Here is a 20,946-nt window from a genome sequence, read left to right as displayed (position 1 = left end):
ATGACAAGAAAGAGAAAGAGTTCATAATAGCTTGTAAAATATAATAACTTTAGAAAATATAAGCCTGATATAACTTGGCTAGAAGATTGGTATTGATTCTTACTCTGTATAGGAGTAAATATTGAGATTTTGCTATATATTAAATATGAAAACTATTTAAAAGGTCCCAAACTAGCTTTTTACAAAATTACTTTAAGTAAATTTAAGAGAAGACATATATCTAGGCCCCACAACTTCAACTTTTGAGGCTGATTTGGAGGAGGATGAGGTTTTTTCTTAAACACTATTTCCAAAAAGATCCCTACCTGAAGCTGATCCCTCCCAGTGCCTTCGAATCAACTCTTCCATGCAGTCCAGCATCTTGCTCCACACGTTGTCAAACATATAGGAAAGCACATCCTCCTTCATGCAATGAAATGGAGCAATGGGAGGATAGCCTAATTTCTTTCTCTCACAAGACAGGCCTAATTTTCTTCCATGTAAACTATCTTCCCTAAAACAGAGGAAAGAAAGAGAAGGCAGAAAAGACTCTCAATTCTTGTATTTGTAGAACACTAAGTTTTGGAAATGTAGCTTGGTCTTACCACAATCTCCTAGTTTATAAATTATACAAGTAAAGCTGCCTTTTGAATAAAAACAGCTCTGCACAACATGCATTTTCATTACAAATTTCTTCTCTTTCCCCTGCAAATGCAGTGTGAAATATCCTGTAATAAATGTGTTAAAAATATATATACATATATAAAACCCCTTCTGTCTTAGAATCGATACTAGGTATTGGTTCCAAGGGAGAAGAATGGTAAGGGCTAGGCAACAGGGATTTAGTGACTTACCCAGGGTCACAGAGCTAGGAAGTATCTGAGCCTAGATTTGAAACCAGGTCCTCCTGACTCCAGGTTTGGCTCTCTATCTTCTGAACCACCTAACTGCCTCTAATATTTTTAAAGTTCTGAGTTGATGGATGATCATGCTAGGTAAACAAAATGAAGGCTAAACACACTTGAACTGTACTTAATATTGTCATAAATTACAACTTACAACAATCTGATCCTTATTCAATGTTATGTGTATACATAATATACATATTTATGTATACATATGTATACATAGTATACATATATATAATGTATATGCATAATTATTAGTATACATCTTATGATATATGCTAACTTCCATTTTAACAAAAATCTTTCATTATCCTATTGTGCTGATTCTGGAGATGAAAGGATTTTTATTTTTATTTTATTCATTTATTTTAAACCCTTACCTTTTGTCTTGAAATCAATACTGTGTATTGGTTCCAAGGCAGAAAAGGGGTAAAGGGCTAGGCAATGGGGGTTAAGTGAGTTGCCCAGGGTCACAGAGCTAGGAAGTGTCTCAGGCCAGATTTCAACCCAGGACCTCCCATCTCTGGGCCTGGCTCACAATTCACTGAGCCACCTAGCTTCCCCCAATAAAAAGATTTTTAAAAAGGCTAATCTGGCTTCAAGGAGCTTATATTCTATTTGCGGGGAGGGGACATGTAAAGAGATATAAAATACAAGATATGATACAAGACGGGAAACAAAGATGAAAGAGATCATATTGAAGGATAAACAATAAACAATACTCATAAATGATTATGACTGATGTAACTTTTACCCAATTCAACCAAAGCAAGAATTTCTAGGGCTAGCTATGGGAAAATGAAGAAGTGGGACGAGCAGGAAAATATTCTGAGGCCCTTCTAAGGCTCTCTTGGGTCTACAGACCAGGTAGCAAAGTGGTTCTTTACTTTGCAACATGGAATGTATTCAAGGAGCATACATATAAATTTGCCTGACTGCCAGAAAGTAGGAAAGGTTTTGGATACGCCTGACTTTTATGGACAAATCTCGGACCCTAACAGTGAGAACTGGTGTCTTTTCATTGTGTTCCAGATCCAATGGACCTCTTGGGTCTTAAGCAACACATATAAAACTGTAAGAAGAGGAAGAATAAGAGCAATAACCAAAGCATAGATCCTGGGAAATGAACATAATTTAGGCTGAATGGTATGATTTAAGGAAAGCCTCGCTTTTAGTTAAATAAAACATCCCCAATGCTTCTCTAAACCCTATCAATTGGAAATTCAGTTGCTACTAATAAGCAAAAATCTGGAGAATTATTAAAAAGAATAGGGAAAACATTAATTATGACATATCTCAGTTATGAACTAGCTTAATCAATTTGCTTTGCTAATATGTAGTGAAATAAACTGAGTGAGTAAGAGATAATGAGAGGAATTAGAGAGCAGAAAAAGAGTTATTTAGGCAGAAAAGGAGCCCTTCCCTCCTTTCCCTGGGTGTAGCAGAGCAGTGGGGAGCTTTGGTTAGCCAGTCTACAACATAACGGTACTGAATCTCTGACAGGAATGGAGGAGAAAGAACCAACAGGTAAAAAGGGGGCTCAAAAAGGGAAATAAGAAGGCACCAAAGATAAAACTTTGCTTGCAGAAAGGAAAATTTAGGTTTGTTATATGGAAAAACTTCCTGTTATCAGAGATACCCCAAAGTAAAATATGATGCCTGGGAAGGTAATGTGTTACCACAGTTTTCACTGGTGATCTTCCCGCAAAAGCTTGAAGTTGCAGAAAACTTGGATAGGATATAGAGAGGATTCCTGATCAGGTTTGGGCTCAATTAGATGGCTTTGAGGGTCCTTTCCAACTCTGAGATGAAGGGTTCTTGGCAGGGGTGCAAATGTGTAGAGAATATACAAATAAATACAAAGTAAGGTAGTTAATGGGAATTGATCCAATAGGGAAAATATCAATATTAGTTTTGGAAGCAAAATAAAAATGGCAAATAAAAAACCACAAAATTGAGGCAAATCTAAATCACACTGGTAATTAAGTTTAGAAAACAAATTATAAATCATCTTAGAAAGAGGTAACAGCTTAAAAGTCAAAATACCTACTTGTCTGTAGTGTCGAATGCTAGATATTCTTCTATTATGCCTTCTGAGACAATTACACCCTCTTCTTCATCTTCTCTTTCCACAGAACATGAGCTTGGACATTTGGAGACAGAAACATCTTTATGGACATTAGAAGGAGAAAACGGTAACTTCTTACCTCTTATACCAAACCTGTGGGAAAAAGTAAAGGCAAACATAAATTATGGTACAATCTTCAATTAATAATACTATCTTACAATATAATATTGTTATGGGACCCAGTGAAATCCTCAAATCTTAGGTACTTTTCTGACTATCCTAACTCATGATCTCTTCTTCCTTTGAGTTTTTATTACACTTATTACATATACTACTCATTTAACATTCATGATAGCTTACATTGTTTAAATGTCTTTTTTAAATTACTTTTAAAAAACAATAATTTCAAATTATTTTTTTCACTCAAATTCTTTTAATGCTTGCAAGTGATTTATATGGTTATATGTATATACATGGTATTTCATATTCAGTCTTTTTTCACTTAACATTTACACATTTCCATACAATGACATACCTCATATACCTTTTTCTTTTAATTATAAACTTAATCAACAAATAATATTCAAATACAAGAGGACTGTACATGAAACCCTAAGTTTTCATTATTTATAGTATATTTTAAAATGTTTTTGATAGTTTGTTTTAAAGTGCTTACTATAGTAAAACAATTATTTTGTTGTTCCTTCTAAATGTTCTTTTTTATTCTAGTTTTTGTTGCTATTACTATTTACAAAATTCTGAGTTTGTATACATATATATAACATAAATATGGTTATCATTCTATTTTGTATCACCTCATGTATATTTTCCCATATTTATTTTTACTCTACATACTTGGCATTTCTTATGGCACAATAACATTCCTCTGCATTAATCTGAGTCTCCCACCATTCCCCAACTTGCTGTTAGGAATTTTTGTACAAATGTTCTTCCCTTGTTAATAATATCCTTAGAATAAATAGAGTTATAGGAAGGGAATCACTGAGGCAAAAAAGTATGAATAATCTGTAGCAGTTATTACATAAATTAGTTGTTGCTTTCCCAAGAGATTATATTAATCACAGCTCTACCAGTAGGTAAAGTATAGCAGTTTTCCAAGTCACATCAACATTGACTTATTTTTAACCCTCTTTGCTAATTTTATGGATAAGAGTTGGTATGTCAATTGTTTTAATTTGTATTTCTCTTATTAAAGAGTTTAAATTTTCTAAAAATGTGGTTACTATCTGTATTTCTTCTTTCAATGTATGTCTATTCATTTTTTGACCAGATACTTATTGGGGAATGGCTCTTACACTTATAAATTTGGATAGACACTATATTTTGGCTGTCAACCTTTTATCAGAAACATTTGTCAGAAGGATTTTTTTCCAAAGTTTTTCTTCCCTTTTTATTAAAGATATATTCTTTTTGTGGTGTGAAAACTCTTTATTGTTATATAACCTACACCAATGACTATTTTATAATTACTTCTTTTTGTTGAATAATAATTTCCTACCTCTATACAACATTTGAACGTAAACTTGAAGAAAGCCAGGAGGCAGAGCATTTCAGTTACGAGGGGCAGTAAGTAAAAATTCACAGAATTAAGAGAGAGACTATCTTGTTCCAGGAACAGCAAGGAGACCACTATCACTGGATTAGAGTACCTGGGAGAAGTGGGGGTAAGGGATAAAATGACTAGAAAGAGTGGAGGGGTAGGTTATGAAATGCTTTAAATGCAAATAGAGAATTTTACATTTGATCCTTAACATAACAGGGAATCACTGGAGTTGACAAGAGGTGGGAGAGGGGAAGGGTGAAGTGGTTGAATGCTTTAGAACAATCACTTTAGCAGATAGGTGGAAGTTGGACTAGAATAAGGAGAAACCTAAAGAAGGCAGACCCCCAGGGTAGGGATAGTATTAGGGGAAATCAATAGGTCATGGCAATGGTTTGGATCTAGGGGATGGGGTGTGAAGTTCAGGAGTTGGAGCTAGTGCAGGGACCATCTGGGCAAGAACTAAGAGGTTGAAGCATTGGAAGTTGTGGTATGGACATGGAGTAAGGTTTTGTACTGGAAAGCTGAGAAGTAGGTGGAATGCTAATAGATTGTGACCAGAGAAAGGAATTTTAGAGCGCATTGACCTAGAAGTGGGGCATCTGTGGGTGATGGAAAGATCATCTCTGTGTGCAGATAAGGTGGGATGGAGGAGTAGGTCATGAGAAATGAGTGACCCAAGGAATAGTGATGTTAGGGTGCTTGAAGAATTATCAATTTATATATGATTTAAGTCAAATACTGAATTCACTGAGGAAGGAAGGGGAGTGTCCCAGAGGACTGTCCACAAACTGGGATTTTGATTGGTTGGTTGATATGGATTACATGAACCTCAAAGAAGTGACTGGCATTCTAACTCCCCTGCCTTATCCAATTAGGGGAATGAGAGAAAATGCAGTTACACCATAGAGCAGGTGAAAGTGAGGGGTCAAATGAAGATACAGATCTGATTTGTTCTCCTTGGCCCAGAGAGCAAGTCCAGGAGTAATGGGTGGATGCTGCAGAGAAACAGATTTGGACTAAATATAAGGAAACAGATCCTTAGGTGGTACATCCCCTCACTAAGCATCTCCACGCAGAAGCTGACTGACTCTCAGAAATGCTGTGGAGGATGTTCCTGCTCTAATCTAGTTTGGAGAAAGCTCTGAGGGCCTTTCCAATTCTTATAATCTGGGGCTTTTGTGACATCTCTACAATTATATAATTTCTTACTTTGTTTCTACAAGTTATTTTATAATTGTGTTTATATATATGGTGTGATATTTTGTCATTGGAAGCACTAATTATTAATTCTAACAATTTCTTGTGTATTTTTTTGGTGAAATAAAATGCAATTTTAAAATGAAATAAAAATGCAATTTTCTCATGAAATTTTACTAAAATGTCAATCTTGATTACTTTTGTCATGTCTCGAGTTTTTTGAATAAAATGTATCATTTGTACATGACTATTTAAACCTCTTTTCTGCTCAATTTATTCCCTACATTTATTTTTCTTGCCTTTTTGTAATAGCTAGTATTTCTACAACTGTCCAATGGTTATTTTGAAAATGTACTGTCTACATAGTCATCATTTTTAATTGATATAGAATACTCTTTCTTTAATTTACCATTTCTGGGATTTTGTTATTAGGTATTTGAATTATTTCTGGTATTTAATATTATGAATAGCATTGCTATGACCAGTTCTATACATTATTTTGTTCCCTTTTAAGATTTCCTTCAAATATTCCTTCAATATTCCTTCAAATGGAATTTTTGTATTTTAGTTAAACTTTTAATCTTCCCAGCACAGGACTCTACATATACAAGTCAGTTAGTAAATGTTTCCTGATTAATCTCATGATCAAAATGAGATGAGTATACAGTTCATTACATATGGTCAACGTGTAGGTAGTGATCATTGAAAGCTTTTGACAATCTTTCCAGTGCAATCCAGCACATTCTCTTCATCCTATTCAGTTTCATACCTCACTCATTTTTCATCAACATTACCACATACACATAGGTATTTTTAAAAAAAACCTTATCTTCTGTCTTTAAATCAATACTGTGTAATGATTCCAAGACAGAAAAGCACTAGGCAACAGGGGCTAAGCGACCTGTCCAGGGTCACACAGCCAGGAAGTGTCTAAGGCCATATTTGAGTCCAGACTTCCCATCTCTGGGCCTGGCTCTCAATCCACTGAGCCACCTACCTGTCCCCTATTCATAGGTTATTGATGGACTAAAGCAATGGATTCATCCAACTGCATGTCCAATGGAGAGCACCCTTTATTCACCTGTGTTTCTTATGTGGATGGCTAGGCTGAATTTGTTTCAGTGGCTAGTGAAGTCACTGAAGAAGTCCTGAAATTTTACAGAGCTTGATATAAATCAGCATGCCATCTATCATCAGGTACATCTGGAGACTTAACCATCTACATATGGAAGCCTTCTTCTACTTATTTCTTATAGGACCTCCTCTGTAAGACTGACGATACTATAAAATTCCATGATGCATAAGGGTATGTTGTAACAGCTAAGCTTTACTTTACAGAGACAATCTATACATTATTTAGTTCACTGTGCAGCAGCCATTGGCATTAAAATGTGCAGTGTGAATTTGCTATTTTTAATAAAGTAGATTTTAAATTAGAAAAAAACCCTAAACAACCCACAACCTGGGGTGCATTTGGGAAATTGTGCTTTACTTTCAATGATTACCAGCTGTTCCCTTATCAGTAGCAATAGCTATGTATTTATATCATTTTTGGTCTGATGATACTGATAACTCAAGGATTACCAGGGATCTCTACAGAGGCAACTGTCATTTAAAGTTCTCTGTAACTTGCCCTTTTCCACCCTGCTAGTCTTCTGACACATTGCTTTCTTCCATGCACTCCATACTCTAGACATATTGTCCTACTTCCTCCATCTTGCCCTCCTTTATGCCTAGAATGCTCTCCTTAGCTTCCTTCTCTTCAAATCTTATTTCTTTAGGCATAAGGCCTTTCTCAGTTCCCCACTGTTAGCACTCTGATTTCCAAGGTTATCTTGTAGTTGCTTTATGTATCTTATATAAAATTTTACACCCCTGTTTTATATATTTACTGTCTCTTCTATTAGATTATAAGGTCCTCGAGGGCCTTTGTATTTGGCTTCTAATAAAGAATGTTTATTGAATGATCAAGTCACTTTTAAATGATCTTTTAGTCTATCAATGGGAAATAATTTGTTGAAAAAGTCACTTAAGCTACATTTCCCCCTCTAAACTCACCCATCTTCCAAACCTTTTTGTTTTCTTCTCATTACCTATGTTCACATCCCCAATGCACTTTTTGAGATCTCACTCTCTCCTATACCTTGTATCCAAACAGTTGCCAGATCTTGTTATTTCTACTGTACACCTCTCACTCCATCTGCTTCTCTCTCTATCTGACTATGGCTAATTCAGTTTCTCATTACATCTCACATGACTATGGCAATAACCAATTAGAATTCATCTCCCTGACTCAAAATTCTGCCCCTGCCCAATCCGTCCTCCACATAGCAGCCAAAGAATTTTTCCTATAGTGCAGATCTGGTCCTGTCCCCTGCCCAATAAACCCCAAAAGCTCTTTACTGCCTTCAGGATCAGGTAAAAACTTTTCTAGGAGAACTAAGTGGCTCAGTAGATAAACAGGATGCTGGACCTGAAATGAGATAGATGAGTTCAAATTAAACCTCAGATATGTATTAGCTGTGTAACCCTGGGCAAGTCACAACTGTTTGCTTCAGTTTCCCCATCTGTAAAATGAGTTGGAGAAGGAAATGGCAAACTATTCCAGTATTTTTGCCGAGAAAACCACATATAGAGTTATGAAGAGTCAGGCATGACTTACAACTACTAAGCAAAAATAAACTTAAAAAATTAAAAAAAATATGTACATATATATATACACTCATCTATTTGGCTTCAAAGACTGTCCCTGAAATATTTTTCCAACCTCATTACTCTTTCTTGCATTTTACAGTTCAGTTAAATTGATCTAGCTGTTCTTTGAACACAACACTCCATCTCTCTCATCTTTGTGCAGTTGCCCCTATTTCTAGAATGTACTTCTTCTTTAGCTTTGCCTTAGAATCTGTTTCCTTTGAAATTCTGCTTACACATCACCTTCTACATGAAGTCTTTCCCATTTTCCTTAGCTGCTAGTGCATTCCCAGTCCCTTAATTAGCTTTTACTCATTTCTCTTGTATTTATGTACATGTTGTCTTTCCTTACAGACTATAAGCAACTTGAGGGCAGAGACTGTTTCAAATTTGTACATAGCACAATTCCTGACTCATAATAGGTGCTCAGTAAGTGCTAGTTGTTTGGAGATGTTATGGAAAGGCTGAACACCGTAAAAAAACTGGACCGAATGATCTTTAAGACCCCTTCTAATTCTATAAACCCATAATCCCATGAAGTGTGGTATTTCCAGTGGCACTGATGACAGAAATGGACTCTTAAAGAAATGCAAGAAATCTTTTCTTTTTCATGTTTGTCATTGTCTTTGCAATTACATAATTATAATACTCTCAGGATGATATAGCTTAATTGGATCTCAACAAGAGTTTTTCAGCAAGCTAATTTTTAATTCTAACATTTGTAATTATTTTCTAGATAGTAATTATAATCTTCTATCACCCTTCCTTTTAATATTTTGCCTATGACTTTCTTAATTGGAGCTGTGTTTGAATATTGTAGGTTCTGTTCAGCAATAATACTTGCTGAATACTGAATACTGAATACTTGCTGAAAAAACTTAAGAGCCCTTATGTTGGAAGTGATTTTTTTCAATTAGTTAACTTTTTCCTAAGAAAAAATGGTGATGATCAGAGCCAATGTATTGATTTTCATCTATTCCTATTTTTCAGCCAATAGGTTTAAGTAGATTGGATGAGAAATGTTCTAAGTGCAAGAAATGCATTCTTGTCTTTATCATTTAATTTGCTGTCAATTTTAACTTTTGCTCAATTTTTAAATGATTTCCATATTGGCTAGTAGCCATTTCCTGTCTAAATATAGTCATCCTTGTTTTTGTGGTGTTCTTGGATCTTCCCTATGTTCAGCACCTTTGGACTCTTCCTGAAGAAAATATGCATGAAGTATATAGATTAAATTTCTGAGTATGTAGATTTCTGAGCAGCTGATTGCTATGATTTGTGTCACTAGGTTCTAAGAAGAGGCATGGGTAAATTTAGCACTCATCTTTTCTGTTGGCCCAATTAGACTCTCCTAAAATAGTGGGTCTGTGAAAGGCAGCCATGTAATGGCCCTGCTGAGCAAACTAACAGTCTTAAGCCTTCCCAACACGATTCCAACCTACCTTTCCAGATTTAGTATACATTACTTACTTTTACTACCCATCATAGTCAAACTGTCTTCTTGTTGTTCCTCGAAACATTCCATCTCATCTTAAAATCCCCTCACTTCCTTCAAAGCTCAGCTCAAATACAACCTCCTATGAGGCCTTTCCTAGGAAGCCCACCTGAGCTCCTAGTACCACTCTGTTCCCTAAATTACTTCATAACAAATGCCACAGAAATGTTATCTATTGTTATTATTATATGTACATGTTGTTTCCCCTGATGCAGTATATGTTCCTTGAAGGAAAGGATGTTTGAATTTTGGTATATGCATTCCCAGTGCATACAGTAAATGCATGTTGACTGACTGCTAGTGAAGGGGCATGTGGCCAAATAGGGAAGTAGATAAAATCAGTTTTTAAAAATCTTCAATGATTATATGTTACTGCCTAACTGGTTTGTTGCTGTCTCCTCTGCACAACAGTCTATCTCAGGCCTTTCCTGTGCAGGATGCTACCCCACTCTTCTGCATCTTGTGGAATTACCAGCCCCCTTTAAGGCTCAGTTCAATTACTACCTCCTACAAGTGGGCTTTCTCATTCCAGTTAGGTGTTCTCCCCTCTTCTGCTCCACAAATTACTTCATATTCTATTAATTTGTATATAGATGACTACATCAATTTACTCAAATGTAAACATTTTCTCAAGTAGAAAACTCCTTAAGGTCAGGTATTATTTTGTTTTAAGTGACTATTCTCAACACCTGGCACAATGCCTGGCACATGGTAAATTCTTATTGAACTGGATTGATTAGAATGTAGAAAGTGGAAGGGACAAAAGATGGACAGGGTGAGCACTAACATTAACAAGATATTAAAAAAATTTGAAGAACTCCTCCAGAGCACTGAGTAGGTCATCCTTGGAGGATTTGTAAAATGGTATAGGAAGAATCATATAGAATGGAAGACAGTTGGGCTGTAGAGAGTGGTCACATCAATGAGATCCATCAAAATACTGAAATAATTAAAATTTTTCTTAAAAAACTAAGCTAATTTAGAGTGTTACTAATAATGTGTGCTTATTCTCCCATTTCCCTGAGAATGGTGGATTTTATGATTTTGTGTCCTTTTAAAAAAAACCCTTAACTTCTGTCTTAGATTCTAAGGGGAGAAGAGCAGTAAGGGCTAACAAATTGGAGTAAAGTGACTTGTCCAGAGTCACACAGCTAGGACATATCTGAGGTCAGATTTGAATGCACTACCTTTAGTCTTCAGGCTAGGCACTGTATCAACTGAGCCATCTAGCTTCCCTGATGTCTATTTACTTTTTTTTTTTAATTCTTACCTTCCACCTTAGAATCAACACTATGTATTGGTTCCAAGGCAGAAGAGTGATAAGGGCTAGGCAGCAAGGGTTAAGCAATTTTCCCAGGGACAGCTAGGAAGGGTGTGAGGCCAGGTTTGAACCCAGGGCCTCCTGTCTCTTGTCCTGGCTCTCAATCCACTGAGTTACCCAGATGCCCCCTTCTGTTTACTTTTTTAAGTTTGATTGGTATATCTAACATTTTAAATTTTAATTCCTTTCATTGCTAATGAGACAATATCTTTATTTACCTCTAAAATTTTTAAAATTATTATTATAAACTTAACATGAAACAATAAAAATAAATCAAATATGGAGTAAATTGCCAAATCCCTAAAACTTAACTATTTACATTTTTTAAAAAAATGATCATAGATTGAGAGCCAGGCCTAGAGATGGGAGATCCTAGGTTCAAATCTAGCCTCAGACACTTCCCAGCTGTGTGACCCTGGGCAAGTCACTTAACCCCCATTGCCTAACCCTTACTATTCTTCTGCCTTGGAACCAATTCAGAGTATTGATTCGAAGATGGAAGGTAAGGGTTTAAAAAAAAAAGGTGATCACAACTAACAAAACATCTTACTATAGAATCTTACTATAAGGCTTCATCCTGGCCCAAGGTTGACCCTAAATCCTTGAAGGCTATGTGTGTGTGTAGTATAATCTCTAGTAGGCCTTATGAAAACTAGTGATAGCCTGTCTACATCTGTCATCCAAGGACCAGCGTGGACAAGTCTGGTCAGACTCATCACCAAGTTGGCTGTAGAATGACCAATTTTTTAGCTACAGTAACTTTCAAAAACCATTTACTAACTTATTAGAGGGATGGTATCTGCCTAGGCAAAGGGCATACCCATGGAGGACATTACTGGTCTTTATAGTAATATATGTTAACCTTACTTAACTTCACTTCATTTCTTTTGGCCTGTCCTTCCATATATCAGTGGTCTGGATAGTTGTTTTTGCAACATCACACTATCCCCATATTACAAAGCAAAGATATGGAAAACAATTGCACAGGACAACAAAGCACTGATGAAATTTGTGAGCTATAGTGGCAGAAGAAATGTCCACATCTATGATACAATGAGTCTATCAAATTTATTCAATCATTCCCCATCCACTGGACATAGTTTGTTTTCAGTTTTTCACAATTATATATAAGGCAGCTATGAATATGTTTGTACAACTATGGCCTTTTCCCTTTCTAATAATAGCTTTGCAATATAGTATGAGCGATAGAATTGGTGGATCAAAGGATATGATTAGATTGGGGTTCTCATTATACACTGTTTCCCTACCATATCACATTCATAGCTACCAAAATGTAGTGCTTCATTTCCTTATGCCTGAAGATTTACAATACTTAGTAGATTGAAGCTACTTCTGAACAATGGATCCAGCAGGTGACAGATTTCCACCAGAAAATTCCTTAAATTTAAGGGTTAAGATTCTTTAAAACAAATTAATGCTTTCTTTGAAAATAAAAAGCTAACTCAACTCAATTATTGTAATGTAAACACAAATAAATCTCTGCATAACAAAAATGTGGGCTTTTAAAAAAATAGATGATGGCCAGCTCCACCAACATAATATTTTATAGAACAAAATTCTAAAAAAGTGAGCAATCTGGACAATCCCATGAAATTTACTATTAATGAGATTTAGGCTTTGCTAATTAATAGTAGATAATAAAGAGAAATATCTTCATGCTTCAGCATAAGTTAAAAGCTCAACTACTTACATAGTTGACTCTCTTTCTTGGTTCAATGTTGTTTCATGTGAGGCTGAAGTAACAGATGGAGACCTAGGATATAATCCATAACCTTCACAAGAAGTGACTATCTGCTTTCCCAAAATCCTTCAAATTAAAGAAACAGATGAAGTCATTTGCCCAAGTCCACAAAATAAGTAATATCACTGAGGTATCAAAATATAAGCATTTTTGTTAATGTACTTTTCTGTTTCTAAGATCATGTATATATGAGATTTTATTCCATCCCTGTAATACCTGAGGTGAGGAAAGGTGGATGTCCACTGGTGGCACTCTTCTTGAAGACTCTTTGTATGTACACTCGATTTTTGTTCATATAAAAGTTCATCAATGATTGTGAACATCATCTGGACTTTTTCAGTGGCATTTCGGTCAAGTTCCTAAAAATAAACATTCAAGAAACGTTGTTTATAGATAGGTTTAAGATCTGTTGAAGTCATAAGAAATCTTTTAAGATCACTTAAGTATTCATCCAATCTGAAAAACTATCAAGTTTCCATAAGAGACAAACTAATGGAAAGTTTCAGCACATACACAAATTACTCAAATGATTTCTATTGTAAATACTGAATCTTTGCTTAATTTTCACAGAGTGAAGAATTATACCAGGACATGAAAAAGACCAAGACTTATTCACATTTCAAATGGAAATCAGTATGAAAACAGGGCCTAAACTCTACCTACTACTCTGCTGCAGATGCAGAAAATTTTTGTTCACTTGTTTTCAGTGGTATCTAACTTTCCATGACTGCTCTTGGGGTTCTCTTGGCAAAGATACTGGAGTGGTTTGCAATTTTCTTCTCCAGCTTATTTTTTAGATGAGGAAACTGAGGCAAACAGGGGTAAGCAATTTGCCCAGGGTCATGCAGCTAGTAAATATCTGGGGCCAGATCTGAGCCTTCCACACTCCAGGCCTGGCTCTATCCACTGTGCCACCTAGCTGCCCATATGGAAAACTACAAATCTCCAAACTAAAATTTATTAAATTTTATATACTATACTAGAAGCTACAGGAAGCTAAAAGAAAGAGTAGAACCTCTGCTCAGGGTGAATAAAATATACTGGATGAGGGAGAGAAGGCATAAGTATTCAACTTTTATATTACTTTTGTTTTTTCTTCCAAGAATAATTATCTTTGAAGTGGGAAGGACAAGGATAAAAATAATTAACAGGGAGATGAAATTCAAGATAAATGAGAAAATAATCATCAATCAACTATTTGCCTTCAATGCATTTAAATCACCAGTTCTGGATAAATGACATCCCAGGTTATTAACAGAACTGTTTGATGTGACTGCTGAATCCATTAAGTCTGACACATCATGAAGAGTTAGAGGGCTGGTTCAGGACAAAAAAAGGGAAAATGATGCCCCAATTTTTTTTTAAATGGGAAGAGGACACAGTTGGAAATTGTAAGCCCATTAGCTCGACTTTGGTTCCTGGCAAAATTCTACAGCACATTGTTAAAGGTTTGTCTTGTTAGCATCTGGAAAACAAGTGATGATCACTAAGAGTCAGCATGATTTCACTAAAGGATTCATAAGGTAATTCTGTAACAGCCTCATTTCCTTCTTAAGAAATTTATTAATTAGTAGATAAAGGGAATATTATACACCTAGTATGACTAGATTTAGGGTAACATTTGATAAAGTTTCTCATATTATCTTTCTGGACAAGATGCAGAGAAATGGGCTAGATGATATTATATTTAGATAGATTCAGAACTCAAATAAAGTCATTAACAGGTCAGTGTTCCTAATTTAGGAACCTGGGATCTCTTTTTGGTCCTAAGCTAGTTTACAGTTTTATCAATGATTTGGATAAAAAAATATATAAATAGCTTATCAAATTTACAGATAATACAAAGCTGGTCACTTAGATAACATGCTAGATTTAAGACAGGATCCAAAAGTACCTGATGGGCTATTGGGCCAAATTTAATAAATTTTAAAAGGATCAATAGAGTCCTACATTTGGATTAAAAAAAATCAAAACATTACAAGGATAAAATGGGGAAAGGTGGGGTTAAATACCATTTTTTTTTGGAAAAGGTCTGAAGGTTTAGTGTTCTTTGAACTCAATGATATTAAAAAAAGAAAACACAGTAGTCAAAAAAACCTGACCTGCTCTTTAGTTGCATTATGAGAGCTGCAGTACCCAAAATGAAGGATGTTCTTTGACCCTGTGAAATGACATCTTGACTACTATATTCAGTTATGGGCAGGGAATTTTAGGAAGTATTTAACATGCTGGATCACATTCAGAAGTATGTGACCAATATGGCAAGGGGACTTGGGTCCCTTCTAGAAAAGAACCATTTGAAGGAACTAGGGATAGTTGGCCTGAAGAGAAGATTTAGGGCAGAACATTTATTAACTATCCTCCAGTAATTTAAAGATTGTGTGTAGAAAATGGATTAGATTTATTCTGATGGGTCCCAGGGGGCAGGACTAGGAGTAATGGATAAAAGTCAGACTGAACCCAAATCTACCTCTCTACAAGAGTAAGCTTTGTACAAATTGGAGTTGTCTAAAAAATAGAATAAGGTGCCTTAGAAGCTGAATCCTTGTCTTCCCTGATAGTCTTTAAGTAGATTTTAAATGGTAATATGTTAGGGATATAATAGAGAAAATTCCTCATCAGAAATAGAATGCAATATATATTTGTTTCAGTCATATCCAACTCTTTGTGACCCTATTTGGAATTTTCTTGGCAAACATTTCCTCCTCCAGTTCATTTTATAGATAAGGAAATCGAGGCAAAGAGTTGAATGACTTGCCCAGGGTCACTCAGCTAGCAAGTATCTGAGGCTGGATTTAAACTCAGGTCTTCCTGAGTTCAGGTCAGGTGTTCTATCCACTGCAACACCTACCTGTCCTGGACTCTAAGTTCCTACCAAACCTAATGCTCTGTCAAAATGGTAAGATTTTAGTTTGTCAGAGCACTTTTCCCACTCAACAGAAAGTCATTCATTTGTTATTCAGCCAGGAGAAGAATGAAACTCATCAGACTAAATTTGCCTTGAAGAATAGAAGAAGAATCCAAAGCAGTAGAGTTGTTTTTTAAAATTAATTTGCAAGTCACAATGGGAGTACTATGTTCAGTTCTGGGCATTATAGCTAGAAATGGACTTTGATAAGCAAGAAAACATAGAAAGGGTAAAAAAGTAGGGAAGGGTCTTGAATATATATAATTTGAATATAGGTTAAAGGATCTAGGGATTTTTAAACAGGACTAGGAGAAGAGACAACATATTGACACATCATAGCTGACTTAAGAATTTGAAAGGCTATTTTGCAGAAGAGAGGCTAGACTTATCCTATGTGATCCCAAAGGGCAGAAGCAAAAGCAATGGGTAAAGGTTGCAAATGTAGACTGAATGTAAGGGAATACTTCCTAACTATCAGGGCCCAACATGAAATAGAGGTTCACCTGAGGACTTTAGGAAAGGCTAGATATTTACAGGGTATAGTATGGTGGGGATTCTTGATTTGGCCAAGGTGGACATTGAGGTTCCTTTTCAACTCTGGAATTCTATGATTCTGTAATGGGACCCCAACTGCTTAGCTTTGTGTTAAAACTGCATCTCATTCTGGTCTCCCTGACCACCTCACTCCTCTTCTAGTCAGTTTAGTAAGTTAATAAGTAGCCAGTACAAAGGGGCACTGGCAGGAAATAAGATCACAAAGGAGAAACTGGAAGTCAATATAAACTGTCCCAAAGATCAAAGGAGCATAATTTGCAAAACATATCAGATATTAACCAAAATTTGCATCTTGGTAGTGTAAGGATTTAATTAATATTTCTACCCAAATATATTTTTATAAAGTTTATTAGAAAGGATAGACAATCATAGTTTTAAATCTCATTCCTCTGAGTAACCTGCCCACGAGTTTGCCTGGCCTGCCAGTCCCTTCCTCTTTTCCCTTCACCTGTCTGCTCTGCTCCCAAGTCCGTTCCAAGCAAGAAGCCCCAGGAAAGACCTCCCCCTCACTTTTTATTCATGTATAGCACATTCATGGACACAAAACCTAGTGTAATGTTGATGGGCAGGTCAAGCTACTGGGGGGGGGGGGGCGGAGGGGAGGGGAGGGAACGAACTTCCTTGGCACAATAGTATGTGCCAAATCAGAAGCCATCTAGGTGCTGCCTGCCAACGTTTCTGGTCCTATGATCTGTAAATCTCAGACAAAATCTAGATCTCCATAGTTCCAGACCAGCATCAAAAGATGCTGATAACTCCGAGATGATTTTGGACATATTAACATTTTACTGATAACTTTGAAATGATTTGGATTGGTTAAAGAATCAACTCTAAAGGTGGCACAGATAAGAGTTAGTCTGTTCCCTGAAAAACAATTATAAAAATGAGACCTCAAACACCTGTCCCATGAGCACTCTTTTATCTCCACCAGGACCATGCTACTGCCTAGTGTTCTTATCTCTAATCCATTATTATGTGAATGATGTTCTGTCTCTTCTTATCTCTGTACCTCTATGCCTTATTAAAATATAAGTGCAGTCCCATTTCACACTGGCATTATGGGTTTTTCAAGTGAGTCCCCAAAGAACTATCTGTCCCCCATTTTTTAATTTAACAAATTAAATTATCAATTCAGCTTGAATTTGACTCAACTTCTATATCTATAAGAAGGTAATGCTAACTTGGTACTAAGTAGTACAGTAGGACCTTGTTTCACTTGACCAATACATTCGAAAGCTCTTTGAATAAGTTGAAAATTGTGCAAAAAGTGAACTCCATTATTTGACAAGCATTTCTTATATGAGCACACTTAGGCACTTTATGACTTTTCTTATTCTTATCAGAGCTATCAGCATCAATTCTCTTGTACTTCTGGGGTCATTATTAGTAATTAAATAGTGTTAATTAAACAAAGAGAAACATTGATCTGACACAGACATGACTTCTGAAGATCTCTGTACAAAGACTGAGGCAGGAATTCATATCTGTTGCAAAACAATGTAACAACTCACAGTAACTCTTCTCAAGAGTTTGAGTGTGGATGGGAGAACTTGCTGCAAGACTTTATGCCACTTGGGAAAATGGCATAGATTTAGTGTGCAATTAAACATTTTTATTTCATGTATTTTTTGCCTTTTTTTAATTGCCAATCACATATACTTGAATTTGAATATGTTGAGTTTGAGTAAAAGGGGTCTTACTGTACTACAAAATACTACTTTCTAAGCACAAAGATAAGATAGCACATTTTAAAGTAGCAATATGTGAAAAAGTGGGAAGAAGGTAGGAAGCCTAGCAAATTCTGATTTTCAGTTTTAGGTCCTACTGTCTAAATTACTCCATCAAACTGATCATATTTAACTCACACCATATCCCCAGGAGAAGTCTGAGCTGCCTTCAGTAGAAATCCCTGTACCCGCATAACTTGGAAAGGCAGATCTTGAATTGCCAGTGTCAGTTGATGTAAAAGGTGATTCTTGTGTGACGTCAGATTCACTAAATCCACAATTTGAGAAGGGGAAGAGAAAAAGGAAAAATTCTCAGATCTCTTCAGTTTTACAAGATAAACTATTCAGAAATTTTTACATAAATGTGCACACAGAAGTATTATAGAGAATTTCTAAAATGTACAATTTGCATAGTTCTAGGGCACTTTCAGTTGCTGTAGCAACTAGCACTTAATATAATTACCCTAAGGTAACAATATAGTATGTAAGATGAATTTGAATTAATATAGTGTTATTTATAATTTTTATTTTCAAATATAATAACTGCAGAAGCTCATCAAACCTCTACATAGTCTTTCTCTTTAGACTATCTCTATTTTTTTAAACATTTGGCATAAAACAATTTCATCAGCAGCAAATGAGAGTCTGAGGGAATAATACAACAATTTAAAATATAACAAACTACATTCTGGATAATCAATACTATTTAACCAAAAAAATTAGTGATTTTTCTTAGATCACAATTACTTGGGTAACATTACTTAAAATGCATGAACATTTGTGATGGGTACAATGCTACAACCAACAAGCACCAAGTTAGAGTAAAGCCTGATGGCACTAAAAAGAGAAGAAATGTTAAAAAAATGTAGGTTTCAAAACAAGGCTTATTGGAAATAACACTAGAAATACCATTACATGGTATCTATCTTAAAGAGATCAAAGGAAAAAGATCCACACATAAAAAAATATTTATAGGTTGGTTTTTTTCATGGTGATAAAGAATTGGAAACTGAGGGCATACCAACAGTTGGGGAATAACCGAATAAGTTGGTTTATTATTGTGGTAGCATACTATTATGCTGTAAGAAATCATGAAAGAGAAGGTTTCTGAGAAACCCTTGAAGCCTTATATGAACTGCTGCAATTAGTTGAACAGAACCAGAAGCACAATTTATACAATAACCATAGTATAAAGGAAAACATCTTTAAAAGACTTAAGGAACCTTGACCAATGAATGTGGTGGCCAACCATGATTCCAAAGGACTAAAGATGAAATGTGCTACCCTCCTCTGGATGGAAAGGTGATGGATTTAAAATGAGACATTTTGATGAGACATAGTCAATGTGGGTATTTGTTTTTGTCTAATTATACATGTTTATAACTGGAGTTCTGGTTTTCTTGCTTTCTCAAAGGAGTGGGGAGAAGAAAGAGGAGGTAGATTTTCATTAACAAAAAAAGACAAAATTTAATTAAAAATAAATTACTGAAAACTCCCAACAAAACTGAGGTTGGGACCAAAAGACCCAATTCAAGTCTTAGTTTCATCACTTACTAGCTATGTGATACAAAGCATTTTATTTTTTCAAGCCTCAATTTTCTACAAGATAGATGTAATAATACTTAAGATCAAATGAGATAGAAACTGAAGGAATAAGAATGGTCAATGAGGAAGCAAAACTATCACTCTTTATAGATAACATGATAGTATATACTTACAGAATCCTAAAAACTAGCTGAAATAATGAACAACTTCAGCAAAGTTGCAGGGTATAATAAACACACATAAATTATCAGCATTTCTATGTATTGCCAACAAAGTACAGCAGGAAGAGATTGAAAGAGAAATTCCATTTAAAATAACTTTCAGACAATATAAAATACCTGCCAAGATAAACTGAGGAACTATATGCACACAATTACAAAATATTTTTCACAAAAATAAAGTTAGATCTAAACAACTGGAGAAATATTAATTGTTGATGAATAGACAAACATGACGTTTCTACCTAAATTATTTATTCAGTGTCATACCAATCAAATTACAAAAAAAAAATTTAGGGGCATCTGGGTGGCTCAGTGCATTGAGAGTTATGCCTAGAGATGGGAGGTACTTAGATACTTCCTAGCTGTGTGATCCCGGGCAAGTCACTTGCCCCATTGTCTGGCCCTTACCACTCTTCTGACTTAGCATTAAAATACATAGTATTGATTCTAAGGTGGAAGATAAGGGTTTTTAAAAAATGGATGTAATGTAAAAAGATCAATGGAAATAAAAACAAAAAAATTTTAGAGTTAGAATAAACAATAACAAAATTTAGCTGGAAGAACTCAAGAATATCAAAGGAATCAATGAAAAACAATGTGAAGGAGGGTAGCTTAGCAGTGACAGATCTCAAATCAAATTATAAAGCAGTAATCATCAAAACATTCTGGAACTGACTAAGAAATAGAGTGGTAGATCGGTGGAATAGATTAAGTACATAATGCACAGTAGTAAATGATCATAGCAATCTAGTGTTTGACAAACCCTAAGATCCAAGATTTGGGGACAAGAACTCATATAACAAAAATTGCTGGGAAAACTGGAAAGTAGTCTAGCAGAAACTAGATACAGACTAATATCACATATGTTATACTGAGACAAGGGCAAAATGGGTACATGATTTAGACATAAAGGGTAATATCATAAGGAATTCCGGAGGGCAAAGAATATTTTTTCTGTCAGATTTATAGATAAAGGAAGACTTTATGACCAACTAAAATAGT

The 20,946-nt window shown here is 35.4% G+C and overlaps 1 protein-coding gene across 5 annotated transcripts in view; it reads right to left on the bottom strand.

The window, feature by feature from the left end:
• The window catches only part of FAM149B1 (family with sequence similarity 149 member B1), a 205,297-nt gene that overhangs the window by 178,203 nt on the left and 6,148 nt on the right, over nucleotides 1-20,946 (bottom strand). For 3 of the 5 annotated variants that reach the window (XM_056819372.1, XM_007478368.2, XM_007478369.2), the window contains exons 3-7: nucleotides 18,317-18,446; nucleotides 13,205-13,347; nucleotides 12,938-13,054; nucleotides 2,938-3,108; nucleotides 306-493 (exon numbers count right to left, since the gene is read on the bottom strand). In XM_056819372.1, coding sequence (XP_056675350.1) covers nucleotides 306-493; nucleotides 2,938-3,108; nucleotides 12,938-13,054; nucleotides 13,205-13,347; nucleotides 18,317-18,446 — 749 coding nt within the window. The remainder of the gene's footprint in view (nucleotides 1-305; nucleotides 494-2,937; nucleotides 3,109-12,937; nucleotides 13,055-13,204; nucleotides 13,348-18,316; nucleotides 18,447-20,946) is intronic. The other 2 variants (XM_007478370.3, XM_007478371.3) reach the window with 2 other exon arrangements.

This window comes from Monodelphis domestica, chromosome 1, assembly GCF_027887165.1.
Source record: "Monodelphis domestica isolate mMonDom1 chromosome 1, mMonDom1.pri, whole genome shotgun sequence".
Lineage (NCBI taxonomy): Eukaryota > Metazoa > Chordata > Mammalia > Didelphimorphia > Didelphidae > Monodelphis > Monodelphis domestica.
This window is presented reverse-complemented; position numbering and strand designations above follow the sequence as displayed.